A 16,685-nucleotide genomic window follows, 5' to 3' on the forward strand; every position below is an offset into this window, starting at 1 on the left:
GCCAGTGAATTCTAACTGGAAAAAGTGGTGATGAAAGGTACTTTATTTCAAAGGGAATTTAAAAGAGTTTCTAGATATAGCAAACTGGTAAAAAAACTGTTATGATTTTAGACCATTATTTGAAGTTGAAATGAATATTCCGATGCCATTTCATTATGTGTGAGGGCACAGAGAGCTGTCATTTGGAAGGAATGACTGTGAAGCTGTTACTGTTTGGGTTTGGTTTTTTTTACTATTATTATTTTTATAGTAGTAGACCAAGTGGCCTTCAATGCTGAAGTTCTTTCCCTATCTATATGCAGCCCGTATATCACAAAGATGGCCTTTATGTGTTTCAGATCTTTCAGAGCATCCAAACTAAATGAAAAGATTATGAAATTTGTTCAACATAACCAATATGACAGTATCATATTAGCCAGCCTGCTGAGTGTCGTAGGTGCAATTTATGGCATTGTAAAAGCAAGTTTCTTTGCTGTTGTCAAAGTTTTAGGAAATTATGGCCTGTACAATAACAATATAGGAACCTTCATAAATACCAATGCCAATTTCAGGTGGGGATTTGTACAATAGACATTCAATACAAAATTTATACTGCCAGTATCTCGTTGTTCTCAAAAAAGTGTGTTTTCACAGAATAGGAATAACCAGAAACCACTGCTATACCACCAGCACCAAACTTGTTAGTTAAGCAAGACACAATCATTACATTTGAGACCTATTCAGTATTGTGCGTGTTCTGCCTCTCATAGAATTGATGGCCATATTGACAGAAGTATTCTTAAGTGAAATTATTGTGCAAGTATCATCAATAAAACATTATCCCCCTTTCCCACCCACAATCTGTTAATTCATCTCCAGTCACAGCTTTTATAAATGTCTTTTATAGCTCAAAAACTACATTCAGTCAATTGATTTTGAATATATTTACCTCTGCTGAGATGTAGCAGATGACTTTGACCTTGACCACTCACTTGCCAATAAAGGCGTTTCATAGTGACATGTTGCAAGCAAGCACAACTTGTTTTGTTGATACAAGCACAGCAGTGCAGTAGCACGGATGGACAAGTGAATGCTCTCAATCCTTTTATTTTCCATAGTAGCAGTCTGATACAATCCAGTCTCAAAGTATCAAACTCTCATTCAGATATTGGTTTGAATCAGGAACCAAGGTAGGTAGGAGTTCCTTCTAGGCAGAGCTTTGGTTAGGAAAAACCAAGATTGAATATTTATGTATACAGTAAGAAAATAATTTTGGTGTCGCAGCACCACCTGGTGACCATTGCTAGAACTAGTATTTTCGTTCTGTACGACTTTTTGGGAACTTTTCCAAGATATCTTTCCAGCAAGGGCAGAATGAGTCTTATGAAGGATTCCACCATTCTGAACTGAGATATTTTCATGGCAGGCTCATCTTCTGGGCAAACAATTATAGAATTCTTCAATACTTACGCTCTTCAGGTTTAGGGGAGAGAGAGGAGGAGGATAGGGAGACATTCATGAAAGCTAATTATAGCCTAAGGAATACAACCTCTTTTGAAACCCACCTACCTTGATAGGTAGAGGTAGGCTCTTTCAGAGGGCAGTGCACAGGTCCCAGTAATCAGACCTCCTGGAGAGAAGCTCACTTCTCTGTTGACTACAAGAAGGAGGACATTTAGTTGGCCTCACTTCTTTAAAACTACTTTTGTAAATTATTTGCACTGTCCCTTGATAAGAGTGCTCAGGCAAGCATTGAAGATCCTTTCTGACTAGAAACATTCGTGCAAATATTGAAAATGGTACCCTAAAGGCAAGTTACCCAAGTGGGAAATTGGGTATATAGAGTTATTCTTCCATTTGGAATCCAAATTTCTTTGCAACAGGTTTTCACACAGATGTAAAAGAACATGCAAGACTCTTGTCTCTGCATAATGTTTCTTTTTCATCCAAATGCACTTCTGTTGAGTGAAAGCCTCGTGATTTTGGTTCCCTGTGGTGAAAGACTTGTCTAACCACTATGAGTTGTGTCTCCTCTCACCTTCACAGAATGTGAAGCTAACTGATGTCTGGAAGGGTCTAGCTGAGTGAGAAACTATTCCACAGATACAGGCTTGCATAGGCATATCTTTTACAAAACCACAGAGTTGCATCACTCTAAAAAATGGGTTAGAAGGAACCGACTATTGTCCTCCTTTAAGTCTCTCTCACAGGCCTTCTTACCATGAGGACAGCAACAGGGATAGCTCAGGTGCTAAAGATTCTGAATGTCATGCAGAAGAGCAACCTGGAGCTTGTGGTTAGGAGTTTGAGACATCTTGAAGAAAGCACCTCTGCAAAGTCTTGTTTTCATGTCCTGCCTTCTACTGATTTTCTTAGGAAAAAGGAAGCACTGCCTTATGCAGAGGAAGGATGCGATAGCAAGTGTTCCATGGCATTTGACTTCTGTAAGAAACAATATTTCCTGCCTCCCTTTAAGTTTCTAGTGGCACACTTGACCTTCGATTTGGCATTTATACACTGGCACACCACCTGTAAAATTTGCTGAATCTGGTCTAACAGTCCTGTGAACTTCCCTGGATGTTTTGTCAACACACATGAAACTGTACATTTTTATTTTGAAGTGTTGCAATGATATAGTATCATCCTTTGCTTCTACAATAAACCTTGGGAAGAGTAAAGCCTTCTGTCCTCAGTGAAGTCAAAAAGATATCTCTTTCCCAGTTGATGGTCCAGCTATTGTTAGTGTAACACAGGTGAAGCTGCTTCTCCAGAGGTGTTAATCTTGCCCTTATTCAATTTTCTGTGAGATACTTCCTTTTAGAATTCTCTTTCCTTTCTCTGTAGATTTTCAGGCAAGATAATATCATAGATATCAGTGGCATTAGAAACGGACACAAGTTTACAGTTTCTGGTTAATACTTCTTTACGGCCCTTCTTTAGCACATTCCTGGTTTCACATTTTTTCCACATTAATTCCTTCCTTAGGAGACAATGATATAACTTTACAAATGATAGACCACAAACAGTTCTATAGCTTTTTCCAAGATTGGCTTTTTTTAAACTTTAGTCAGTTATGATCTTTTTGTTAGATTGACATAAGAGACTTCTGTAAGGAGAGGAGTTGCCAGAACTGTGGCCAATGCACCACTCCCCTCCTTCCACAGGTGCACGCAATTTATTAAATTAGGTTAGGAAAGAAGTGTGGGGTTTGGGGGAAAAATTGTAGATTTTATAAACAGTAACAACAGTTATATATACAGTCTTTCAAATTTCTCATTATTGACTTTGAAGATATTTGTGATTTGCATGCAGAATGAAATCAGGATAGTGTTTGATATAAGCATAATTTTAATTAGAACCTTGTGAGCATAATACAGCATGAGAAAATTCACTATGGTAATTCTTCTTACTTACAGTTTCTGGGGGCATCTGTTTACCTCATACCAATAAACCAGAATTTCTGGAAATTAACGCTGATATTTTTTATTACCTTGCAGCAAGCAAAACCCAGATTATTCAAAGTATTACAAAGAAAGAATCAGAAACTGGAGGATCAAAAAAAAAAGGTCATATTTCATCTTTAAAGGACACCAAAACTTCTTTCAAGCCAGGACTTGTACAAGAAGGTCTACCTGCATCAGAAGATGAATCTTTCCTCTTGGAAAACTTTCAAAATAATGATGGAAGTCCACAACAAGTAAGAGATTCCAAATCACTGGGATTTGGAAAAGGGGGGAAAAAACCCCACAACCAAAAAAACCAAACCAGAGCAAACAAACAATGAAGGGGTACTGATAAATTGCTAATTCTGGGTAATTCTTTTGGTACATGCAGAGATCTGATATCCTGAGGCAAGAACAAGGAATCCAAAATTAACATTGTTGGTAGCTTCTGAATGAGGCTACAGAGAAAGGATAATGTACATATATGAATACCCAAATAACAATGGGTCATTTTGTTTTCAAATCAAGGTGACATTTTCAATCTTTAAATGTTCTTCATTTGCTAAATCCAATTCAAGTATAGCATAACTTTGAGCTAAGGGACAAAAAACTACCAGTAACGAAGTTAAACTTCTGATGCTTCAATGTGAATTTTCTTTGAAATAGGATGTAAGAGAAGGCCAGATTTAATAGTTTTAATAGAGAAACACCTATTGCTGGTCAGCTGAAAGCTTTAGTAACACACACACAATAGCCACTACTTGAGCCAAGTTTCTCAGAGAGGGATGTCAAAACCATGGATTTTTCTTGACTTCACTTAGTATTTTTTGTCTGTCTTAGAAAAATAACATTTATTATCTAAAACAGTTCCTGTTTTTCTATCTCCAAGTGTTTCTCTACTGTGATTTTTCACGGTAATTGAGTTCAATTGCAACAAAATATTAAAAAAAAAATATTATTGAGAAATAAATTCCAGAGTTGTTCCTTTGACTCAGAAGTGGCTTTAGAATTTGGAAAACAATTTTTAACGAGAATAATTTCCTGTTCGGTGTAGACAATGTTTAAAATAACCCATATATCCTGTCACCTTTACCTCAAATTAAGACATTATTGAGTGCTAGTATTAGGCCTCAAAGCCTTGTAGTAGGTCTTAAAATCAAAGACAAAATTATTTTAGCACATGACATACACAGAAGAGTTACATGGAAATCTTAAAGGAATGTAGCTCCTTATATTGTAGCCTAGTTTAGTTTCACTTGATAAACACATGAGCAATTGTTTAATTTCACAGGAATTAAAATCTGTGGAATTAACACTAATTTTTAAAGCTTCTTGTAAATACTGTAATGTGCAAGCTTGTAAATTAATTAGGTGTTTTATTTGCTGAGTTCAAAAGTTGGCAGTTTACTAACCTACAGGACTTTTGAATACTTACTATAATCGTCTTCAGCATGTTAACATATTGCATTTTCTTACAGTCTCACAAGTATATCATACAAGCATTGGTGTTGTATAATAGTTGGCCACTTACGGAGAGTCAGTCTCTGTTTGTTCAGGAACTGAAAGAAATGGAGAAAAATGAGATCAAAGGTAGGTTGACCTAAGTACGTATTTAGTCAAATGTATCATGTTACTGATGTAAAAGAATGTTATATTGCTACAAGCCAAGACCATGTGATATTTTTTCTTTTATTCACTGCTTGAGTGAAATAATTAAGCAACACAGTTCTTTGTTCCATGGTTCATAGAAATGAAGTTTGATCGCATGATTCTATACCTTCAGTTTACAAATTATAAAGAAATCAGAGAATACCCTGCAGAACTCAACTGAGCTTCTTAGGGCTTTGTCGCAGATGGAGTGAACGTTGTTGTACTAAGCCTAGTAATGCCTATTTTAAATTTAAATTATAAGGTGGGTCATTGCACATTATGGTGATCCCAGAGGCAAACTACAAAACCAGGTTGTAATAAAGTAAAATTGTACCAACAGTCTAATCTTTCAACAGCACAAAGTTTTGTATCCTTTGGTGTTCCATTTGGTGTGATATTGTACACAGCAATTTGAGATGCCTTCTCATAGGTAGATCCATTGATCACTCAGTATCCTTCCTGGCCTGTCACTCCCCGGAGTCAGGGTAGTCGGTCAAAACGCTTAGGATCCCTGCTGCATTAATTTTCTAAATATACCTTAGTTCCATGCATTACTACAGTTAAGAGGGCCAAGTCTTTATTAGTATTTAGTCCTACACTTCTGGTATATGTAACTCAGGCTTGGGACCATGGCCGCTCCAGGGTTCTTTGACTACAGGTTAGGAGGAGCAGCATTGTCAGAGTTTGGACTAGCAACATAAACACAGACAGCATTTCCATCTGCCATTCTGCGGGGTGCTGTAAGAGAAAACAGAGGCTTGTTTCAGTGGAGAGAACAGGTTACCCCATTAAAAAGAAGGAAAAATCCAACATGTGCTAATTCTATGTTTAGCACCGTTGCTATTAGTAGCTTTCCAGGCAAGTGGGCCACGAGGTTTCGTTAAAGTCACAGGCACAGTACCTACAGACCATGACAGGCTGTCCTGGCTGTAATGTTGTCAGATATTCTTTTTTCCCAGTAGATGGAGCGCTAAGCTCAATTTTTACAAAGAATGCTGGGTTTACAGGGCTTTCAGTAGGCCCGTATAGATTATTTAGTTGATGGAGTACTTTGGAAAGTCGGGTGTCCCACTGAGCCTCAGGCAGTTTGAGACTCCTTTTCAATAAGCCATTTGCTCTTTCTACCATCCCATTTGACTGAGGGCAGTATGGGTGTGAAATAGCTATTTAATTCCTTCTTGTTTTGCTGAGTCTTGCATTTCCTTACATGAGAAGTGTGAGCCATTATTGGTTTGTATAGCATGAGTAGTAGGTGGATTTGAGAACCAAAGTGATAGCCATCGCACCGTATTTTGCCCATCGGCTTTCCGGCACTTAGTTGCCATAAGCAAGCCAGAGCCTACTTCCACTCCTGTGAGGATGTATTGATATCCCACAGAGGATTTGACTGGCTCAATATAACCAATTTGCCATCTAGACCATAAAGTTTTCCCTTCATTGATATGTAGAGGTGGTGCTTTAGCAGGATGATCTACTTGTAATTTCAGTCTACACTGGGGACATTTAAGAATAGTTGCACAAGTTTTCAGGCTTGCGGGCCAGCCCTTACTCTGTGCAGCAAGGTGAAGAGCTTCCTTAGCTGTGTGACCTAGGTTTTGATGTAACCATTCTCCCAGCTGATGCCACTCAGGATTTAAGGTGATTTCTCTAATTTTAACTAACTCATCTACCTTTCCATTACACTTCATGGATGGTTGATTATCTTTAGCGTGAGCTTTTCCCCATCCCATCTTGAAAGGTGTTTGTTTCTCCAAACTGGGGATCTATTTACTTCCCAGTTCAAGTTTTCCCATTGACAGAGCCACTGCGTGGCACCAGCCCACACAGTGTAAGACTCGACATATATGATTTTTGCTCCATTCTGTGCTGCCATAACAACTGCTCTTATTTCTCCTACTTCTGCACTGCCTTCACCTTCTTCTGTTACTTTTTTTGCTGGTGGTAATATTTAATGCAATGGCCTTGTATTGCCATTTACTGTTTACCCTTTTTGCTGAAGCATCTGTAGACCAAATGCTTTCTGTTGGTGTGCCCTCAGTGAGGGGCAGTGCATTCAGTATTGGTGAAGGTTGAAAAGGTTGTTGTAACACTAAATGGTCTGTGTTTATGGGCATCTGCAATTTGGAAACCTTAGTGAGTCCCTCAGTTAATTGCACATTTTCTGCAACTCCTGTTAGGTAGGCATAGCATTTTCTGATAGAGGGTTTTCGTGCAACTCCTTTTGGGGGCACAGTCCCCTTTAGGATTGCTTCTAGTAAATTAAATTATCCTCTGGTTTGCACATGTTGTGCCTGATGTATTTTCTCAACTTGTTTTACTGCTTGGACTAAAGATAAAAGTCCCTTTTCCCATTCAGGATATCGTTGTTCTATTTCTTTAAATGCAGCTGAGCTAAACAATAAAGGTCTTTTTGGCCCATCAGAGCCAGTTTGGAAAAGGATACAGTAAGTAGCATGTTTGGCGAAACCCCATTCAGCTATGATAGGGTTGCAGGTGTGTACTGGTCCCAGTGACTGATATGTTTTTAATTCTTCAGTTAGAGTTTTGACCGCCTCTTTATGTTCTGACTTCCACTCTCTGGGTTTGCCTTTCTGTAAGAGTGAGTATAATGGCCTGGAAATTATAGAAAATCCAGGTACATGCTTTCTCCAATATCCTAAAGTTCCCATTAATTGTTGTAACTCCTTCCTTGATTAGAACATTTGAAGCTTTTTGATTTTTCTTAAGGTATCTGGAGGAATCACTGGACTGCCTGCTATCCACCAAGTACCTAAAAATTTTACTTCTTTACTTGGTCCCATTTTCAGTCTGGATTTTCAGTTCCTGCTTTAGCTAGTGCTTGCCATTCTGCTGCTTTCACACCCCCCACCTCCTCAGGGGAGTTTCCTCCAATCAGAATATCATCTATATATTGGTATAGTTTCCCATCCTGAGTGAGTGAGACCTTCTGTAAAAGTTTGGCATGTATGGCATGAGCAATTGTTGGTGAATGTTTATACCCCTGTGGGAGTCTGTTAAAGGCATATTGTATTCCCTCTCAAGTGAAAGCGAACTTCTCTTTATCCTCCTCCTTTAAGGGAACTATAAAGAACGTATCTTTTACATCTAGTGCCGCCATCCATGGGTGTGCAGCTTCTTGCAAGGTTGATGTTAGGTTTGCAGCAGCTGTTAGTGGGGGCTGTATTAGCATGTAGGCACCGATAATCAACTGTCAAATGCCACCTCCCATCTTGTTTCCGAACTGGCCAGACAGGTGAGTTATATTGGCAGTGGGTTCTGGAGATAATTTGTCATTTCTCTAAATCAGCTATGAATTCAGAAACTCCATTTTGTGCTGCAGCAGAAATCAGATATTGTAGTACATTAGTAATTTATGAATCGGGGAGGGCAGGAGCTGCACGAAGTACACGCAGTGTAGCCTCCCTCTTTCTACCAAGGTTGGGATCGATGTTTGAGCTGAAGGACCACGCACTGCCATTCGGCATGTGCCAGGTTCGTCCGTTTAAAACATCAAATCCTAAAATATTTTCATGACAATCTTCAATTGCAAAGCGAGTAGTCAACATGCACTTCTCACCCTGGAGCCATAAACTGACCTTGGCAGTTTGACACACAACACTCGCTCCCTTCACACTGGTAATCGTAACTCTTTGCCATCCGGGTGACACTCCCAGCTTCTCGGCATCTTGTTGGTAGTGAAATTTGTGCTCCTGTGTCTATCAGAAAGCTCACCAATCGTCCTTGAGGACCAACTAGAATCAAAATATATGGGCCGTCATCACTTATCCACAGATAAGTGTCCACTTTCTGGACAGACAGATCCACCCAGTCGCCTTCTGGGCGTTACTCATTTTTTGACTTAATGTCCTACAAGCCTTCCCTAAGGGGGAGGAATCTCCCTTTCTGGGAACTGGCACTGGCAGAGTCGAAATATGCTCCCCCCATTCACCATTATCATGTTTCTGGGATACTTTGATCAGGCTCAAGATAATGCCAGTAGGCTGACCTTGCGTTGGGGCTCTAGGAGCGCCTAGGGCTAATGCCTTCTTCCATAACTCAGTTCTCCATTCTTGAGATTCTGTTTGCAGGTTTTTAGATTTATTTCCCTTTGATTTAGTTCCTGTTCCCTGTTTTACAGGTCTCACCTTATGCTCTCCTCCTCGGGGCTTTAGGGTTTTTTTCAGCTGGTGCATCATCCCAGCCCATTTCATGACTGTAGTTAACAATGCTGTGCATTAATTCCGCCTGTTTAGGGAGTTGTTTAGGAGCATTATTGCCCTGTTTTTTATGATATTCAGTATCTCTTCTAAACGCATCCTGTTCTGCAACTAGATAGGGTTAATGAATTGTCGGGGCTCCTCTACTGAGTGGTTTTAACATTGCAAAACCTATTACAGCAGACAGTGGGACATCGTGGGGTCCCCGTTCATGCATGGCCTGTGTGCAAGCAGCTTTTGTGATGGCTGTAGAGAGCTCACTTAGAGATTTAATGGGGATTATGGAGGGTTCACCTCACTGCATGGTGTCTGTTCCTCCAGCCCAATAAGCTACTTGGCTGGTGATAGAATGGGGTGTAGTTGTCTGGTCAGGTCCTAAATTTAAGAAAACTCCTGGACCCCAATAGCCATTTGCTTCATCCTTCCTCAACATTATCCAGTTGCTGCCACTTAGGCATACTCGCCACAAATATTCAGTTTCAGTTTCACCTGCTTTTTTGGTATATCTCTCTTGGAAGTCTGTCAGTCGCAATGGATCCTAGGGGATGGTTTGTTTGGTATGTTGCAGATGACCACCCCGTGGTCCCACAGTTCTTTCTGGTTTAACAATGGGTCTGGCTTCATATTCAGGAGGATTTGTGGGGAACAAAGGATTGTTGTCCTCTGGCTTGCCATCATCAGGATCACCCCAGGTATCTCCATCCCAGTCTTCAAAGGATACTATTAGTTTCCTGATCTGTACAGTGTCAAGGGGGTGGGGACCTGCATAAGCGTCATCTCAACCTCTTCTCCCAGCTCTTGTCCTTTTTCTCCTGTAACTGTTTTGATGTTGTTCAATTTTTAAACACAGGTACAACTCAGTTGCCTTTCTACATTCGATTTCTTTCTCTAGGTCCTGCTCCCATTTCTGTTCTCCCTTTCTTGATATGCAGCTTCTAAACAGGTACCTAGCATCTTGCAGATAACTCCTTTCCTTTTTCCATCCTTCATATGGCCTGGTTACCTCTAGGTGCTCTTCAACAGCGTCCCAATTATGCCAATTGTCACAAGCCCACTCCTCTGAGAAGCTGGGACTCGGGTTCACTCCATGCCTCCATAAATAATCGGTGATAGTACTTCCCATGCTGCCGACTACACCAATTTGTCGCAGATGGAGTGATGTACTTCACTTGTAAAAGAGCAGCAGCAATATGTTTATTGATCTAAAACAGTGCAGTAGTGGTTTAACAAGATTTGATGACAAGGTACACTTGATTATTTACTGCATAGAGGACAGGGTAAGTCGAACACACTGGGGAGACCTTCCTGTTGAGTCACAAGGTTCAGAGAGGACCCCCTTGCTTTCTGAAATCTTACTCAGAGGAGTCTAGGTGCGGATGGATCCAATCCTAGTCCCAGACTTGGTCAACAATTTATGACTAAAGGATTACTTGTGCACAATCAATCTAAGATATAATCTTAGTGAAGCTTACACAGTTTAGCAAGCTGTTAGTCACTTACTGAGGATCTGTTGCAACAAGGAGTCTCTCAGTATCGAAGAGTAAGGGATCTTTGCAGCTGGCATAACCTTGAAAGACATCCCTACTTAAGGGGACATCTTGTTGTGCAGACTGCTGCCATGCAGGAGAGCTCAAAGGGCTCTTGGGCTGCTCACTGTTTATGAAGTAAGATGATTGACTCATATTTGCATACAAACTACAAATGTTAGCTTCTTCCAAATTTGGCTTGAGTCAGACATTGACCAGCATTATGGTTAGGTGGGCACATTGCTCAAATTAGCACTTGGCTATTGTGTTCTTATCTGTCTCCCCCAAATCCATGTTGAGCCAGATGCAGCCGTCATGATCAGATGCATCCATAACAACCGCCACTGGTGGTTATTGCTTGATCATAGTCTCAGGAAATAATGGTCAGTTTGGGGGGAGGGGAAGCACATTGTGACAGCCTCAACTTTAGGTAGGGATCTGGAACAGTTGAAGTATGGCTGCTTCTACAGTCAGAGAGGCTGCTGAAGCATAATATAAAGGTACAGTGCCCTGACAAAGTACATCCAAACGTAGAAGTTTCTACTGAAACTAGACAAACGTGCCTGCTGATAATTTAAGAAAACATACTGACAAGAGGGGAAAAAAGGGCCTCTTTTGGGATATGTATTACTTCTGTACTGCTAGGAGAAGAATTTCGGCAGGAGGCAAGACTAGGAAATATCCCAAAGACAGGCTGTGTGTTCAAGCCAGGAAGGGGACAGAGAAATTACAGACGCTTTTCCTTTTTTCCCAGATTCTCTTAGCATTTCTTGTTAAGGGACAGAAAAAAACCCAACACAGATTAAAAGCAGTTGGAATACTAGTCACAATCCTAGGAATTAGATAAATGTCTCATATTTGCTTCTCCTTTTACCACTGAGGCTGACACAAAATGATTTAGTTCTTAGAGGAAAATGTATCATGCTGGATCCAATAACCCAAGAGAGGCAAGGCTGCTGCCACTCCACATCCCCAGGTCCAACCATTAGCGAGGCTGAAGGTGTTGCCCCAGCAGGCACATTCACACAGAACACACGCACACACTACATATATACATATATACATTGCCAGCCATATAGATCACAGGCAGACAGAGCACTCACACAAACACAGACAGCACCAATGGCCTCATCCTGCTTCTCTCTCTGGCTGGACAGAATGGAAGTCCATTAGAGAGATTATATATATATATATATAAAAATATATATAATGGTGGATCCTTCCAGCAGCTGGACTTAAGAAACCTAGTCTGCCCTGTGGCTAGCCTTGGATGCCATTTGAGCTTTTGAGGCTGCAGCCCTACTCCAGCTGCTGGTGCAGACCAGCACGCACACATGAACACATGCACACGTGCAGCTGACTCCCCTGTGCTCTTGCCCCTAGATTCCTGCAGAACCTAAAATATTACTTTCTACCATTCAGTAAATTTCCCGTATCATTAATATTGAAGCTCTATAACTCAATTTTTAAAATATGAGATAAGGAAAAATTATTTGCATTATCCTTTATATATATACACTTGATAATACCCTTAAATTTTCTTAGGAAGATTTGATCTTTATTTATTAGTGATATTTCTCACTTCTTACTCTGGTTCCATGTTTCTTTTTAAATGTCTGGTCGTATTTATTTTTTTTTATTTCTGTTACCCTAGACTGAATTTAGATTCATCAGCAGTAATTTCTTGTTTTCGAGCGCAACATTTGAGATTTTTGCAGTCTTTTTTCAGCTGGTGTTACAGAACTTTACAAAGATGTATCTTGTTGATTTACTATAGTCCCTAGTCAGTTTTAGTAATATTTAAGGAGCTATGCACGTAGCTTTACTAGCCTGTACACAGCTTCTTTAGTGGTGATTTCACCTGCTTATAGTTTGTTGCATTCTTCACAAAATCATCTTTTCTTCCCAGATGAACCCATTTATTCTCCTTGTTTTCCCTTTAATGCTAGTCTGCTTCTTAGACATCCTATTACATTGTCATATCCTTTCTGAGTCAGCTACAGAGTAACAGCTTGCATGTAACACACCAGTCATGCTACTGCATCCTTTCATACAGCTGTCACCATGGTCTGTAAAACTGCAGGTCAAAGGAGGTCACTTAATCTCTAAGTTTCTTCACTAGTTCTCAGCTGTTATTACTGAAGCTTGTCAATGTCATGAGTATTCTCATGTTTAGTTCAAGGTAGCAGTATACCAGTTCATAGCTTCCCTTCTCCATGTTAACAGATGCTTTGGCTCATTTGCAGTCAACCATACTCAAGCCACAGTCAGTGATAACAAGCACTTTTCTCTTAGGATTCTTTTTAAACATTGGGATTTCTGTCTCCTCTCATAATTGCTGCCTTTCAAAGTAACCCAAATCCCTTTCACAGTTCATATTAATCATAAAGTTAAAACACCAACACTGACTGTATTACTACTTAGCATTTATTTCGTGTACCCCTATTAACGGCAATATTTATCTGGAGTGCTCACTAAAGATAAGTCTTTTGAAAAAAAAAATTTTAATCCTTTTCTGATTGTGAACTAGTCCTAAGGCAATCTGAAAAGTGAGCTTTACCATTTAAAGCTGCTAGCACCGGTTGCCAAGCACACAATTCATATAATGGCAATGTTGGTGTGTAACCCAAAAGGCATCCTCACACCATTTCTAAGAAAGCTGCAGTGAGCCAGGTGGAAGATTCCTGCAACAAATTTTCACCATTTCAGGTATCACTTTTTCATGTAAGACAACAGTGTCATCTGGAGTTAGTTTTATATTAAAGCTAATTTATCATGGCAAAAGCATATTTGTATTAGCATTTACTAAAGCCTTTAAAACTACATAAATATTTATTAAGAATATTTTTAAAGAAAATAAGTTCTCCAGCATACAGATGCTATGATAATTTTGTATTTTGTATTTGTTGATGCTTATTATTCTTTTGTTTCTTCAAAATTCTTAATTCTGCAGTTTGGCAGTACTTGTAAAAAGAACTGTGTTAACAAAAGTTAATTCATGACTAATATTTAGTCATATTTATTACATATGAAATATCATTAAATGTTTTATTAAAGAGCACATTGCACAAACAAAACATTAAAAAGGCATTAACCAGGAAAACCCAAGTACACAGAAATTAGAAAGTGACAGGTAGTTTATTATTTATACGGTCTTCATTCTTTTCTCTCTCTTTTTTTTTTCTTTTTTTCCTTCCATTGGGAACAATTGGGAATTGTTAATAGGGCAAGACTTCAATGGAAAACTAGTTAAAAAAAAGTAAGGTCTGGATCATAATTCTTGTGTAAAAGGGGAAAAATTAGCAGGCAATCTTGCAACTGCTAATACCATTCTAAGTTGCTTGACTGTGCAAACAAAATCATTTTAGGATTTGTTTTTTATATATGATTTTCAGCTCTTGCCTTTTTGGATTCTTTGATTTTACTTTTCTGGTAGTAAGATCAGAAGTTTTATTGTGCAACTGTCACACCCAGAGCTGAATCATCAGTGTGCACTGAAGGCTGACTGCAGCATCTATTTTATATATTGCCTTAAGTTAACTCAAGAGTATTAGCTGTTGATGAGAGAAGGCTATCCAACTGGGAGAGCAGGGGGAGATAGGGTGCCCAACCCAGGCAGTAGAGGCAGGTTTGAAAAGGCAGGAGAGGCAATATCCTTTGGAATATTCCTTTTCTAATCCAGAGCTGGGAAAGTTTCTCCCACAGGCTTTCTTTTCACACAGAAGAACTTGCTGGCTCGTGCCAAGGGCAGGATCCCACAAGATGTTTAACAGGATGTTCAGTTCTCCCTCTCTTTATCTCTTTCCCACCTTGCCTGTCTGCAGTGATTAATCACTTACCTAGTGTTCAGTGAAAAAAAATAGGTCACTGAGGATACATGATGGTGCCAGAGTTTAATGTCCTGTAGACCTCTAAGCCATGCTCTAACCCCATCCTTCTACTGCAACTGCATTGGTGGTTTGCTTCTGTCCTGGTGTATTTTTACTTTAACTTTAGTGTCTGGATGAGCCCAACTTTGGAAAGATTTTTGATGTTGCTATCTGTCAAGAATCTTCCTGAGAGTCCAGTCAGAGACAGAAGAAGCAACATCTGAACTTCTCGGTCATTTCCTAAGCAAATCTGTCATTTCTGCCAACTGATCCCACTAAATGCTCGGAGCCTATATCAGATAGTGGGAGTGTGATACCTTCTGAAAGACAACTTCAAAAGACTCCTCTGTATTTTACCTATGAATATGATACATTCTCTGTAATTTGAATTTCATAAAAGAGGAGTAGCTGTCTACTTTGCCTAAAGAAGAGAATTGTTGCATCTCAATCTGAAGTTATGAGTTTCAATAAGAATAATTTGGTGTAATTATTCAGCTTGTCATAGACAGGACATCAGACTGGATGATGACTATAGCCCCTTATGGCATTAGACTAAATGAATCTCTGAGTAAATAATTGAAAAGTGGTAGAGAAGCTGATTTTAAGAGTTGCTGTCAGCTGTTTGTCATCACTGTCAATTGGTGTGATGCCCAAGCTTTTCCTGGTGCCATACATATACAATAATTGCCACTGAGAGTTTGTGGTGATTGTTGCACAAGCTGTGAGCTAGAATGGCCTTTTACTTTATCATCTCCTTCTTCTTATCACATCCCATACAAAGCATCTGCCTGGCTTTGGCCTTGGAAAAGCCCTGGGGAACTACTCACATCTCCCTTAGAGTCAGAGTGGGCTACAAGCTATAGGACCAAACTGCAGCCAGTGCCCCTCCAGGAATATCTGAGGATGATCCCAAAACCAGGATGACTGCCCGCTCCTCTGAGGGAGGGAGCAGGGCTGGGGAACCTGGAGTGTTAGCTAGAGGCACTCAGCTGAATCCTGCCCCAAGCCTTCATATCTGGAGTTAAAGCAGGATACCTCATTTCAGTCCTGCCATTTCATATCCTTGTTTGTTATTTACTAACTTCTCAGTGTATGCAATAAGCCCAGAGTATCAAAACATTAAAATTCAGAGTTGTAAAATATTTATAGAAGCCAGACAAAGCTTGCGATATCCCATGACATAGAAAGTCTTCGTCTGATATCATTTAGCTAATGGCACTGAATTTCTCAAGTGTTTGTATAAACAATAAATAATTTATCTTTAAAAATTAATAATTCACTGAATAATGCATGTACACCAGCCTGATTTATGGTGCTAATATGTTATGATAATGTGACATTAAATGCAATATAATGATACAACTTCCAATAATGTCATCACTATTTATTTTATATTTGCATTTCCTCTGGAGTTGTTTTAGTATCTTCAATATTTGTGGAGACCACTTTAATTTTTGTTTTCATACTTTAATGTATGCTTTGGTAGCACTGAATCAAATTAGCACTTTGGTGCCATTGTATGTTATTTAAGTAGCATGAGGAGATAAGAATAACACAATTTACACACAAATATGTATATAATGTATGTAAACACAAGACACATAACAAACATATATAACATATGTAATACACATATATATATTTGTATGTGTAGTTATATGTGTATTATAAATATGTTTCTATATATTTAATATTGACAATTGTATATATCCATATAACCTCACCCATGGCATTGCAGATCTGATCCAAAGCTCATTAAAGCCAGTGGAATATCTTCAGTGGACTTTGGATCAAATTATGTAGCACAGTAATTTGTCCTCACTGGAAAGAGATTAAAAAAGCATAGCATTAAGTGAAAGGTACCTTGTTATCACTGGCAGATTTTAACACAGTCACTCGTTTCCTCTTTTTCACTATGAGAAATCCTCTGGTTTATTGTATTGACTAAATCTAGGTTTTCAGCATTTGTTTTAATGTTTCAAGCAGTATGAAGGTAGAGGG

The 16,685-nt window shown here is 39.2% G+C and overlaps 1 protein-coding gene across 1 annotated transcript in view; it reads left to right on the top strand.

The window, feature by feature from the left end:
- ADGB (androglobin) overlaps positions 1–16,685 on the top strand; it is a 129,693-nt gene that overhangs the window by 101,585 nt on the left and 11,423 nt on the right. Inside the window, exons 28-29 of the mRNA XM_064446993.1 lie at positions 3,477–3,676; positions 4,901–5,012. Coding sequence (XP_064303063.1) covers positions 3,477–3,676; positions 4,901–5,012 — 312 coding nt within the window. The remainder of the gene's footprint in view (positions 1–3,476; positions 3,677–4,900; positions 5,013–16,685) is intronic.

Source organism: Phalacrocorax carbo, chromosome 3 (genome assembly GCF_963921805.1).
Source record: "Phalacrocorax carbo chromosome 3, bPhaCar2.1, whole genome shotgun sequence".
NCBI classification, from domain to species: domain Eukaryota; kingdom Metazoa; phylum Chordata; class Aves; order Suliformes; family Phalacrocoracidae; genus Phalacrocorax; species Phalacrocorax carbo.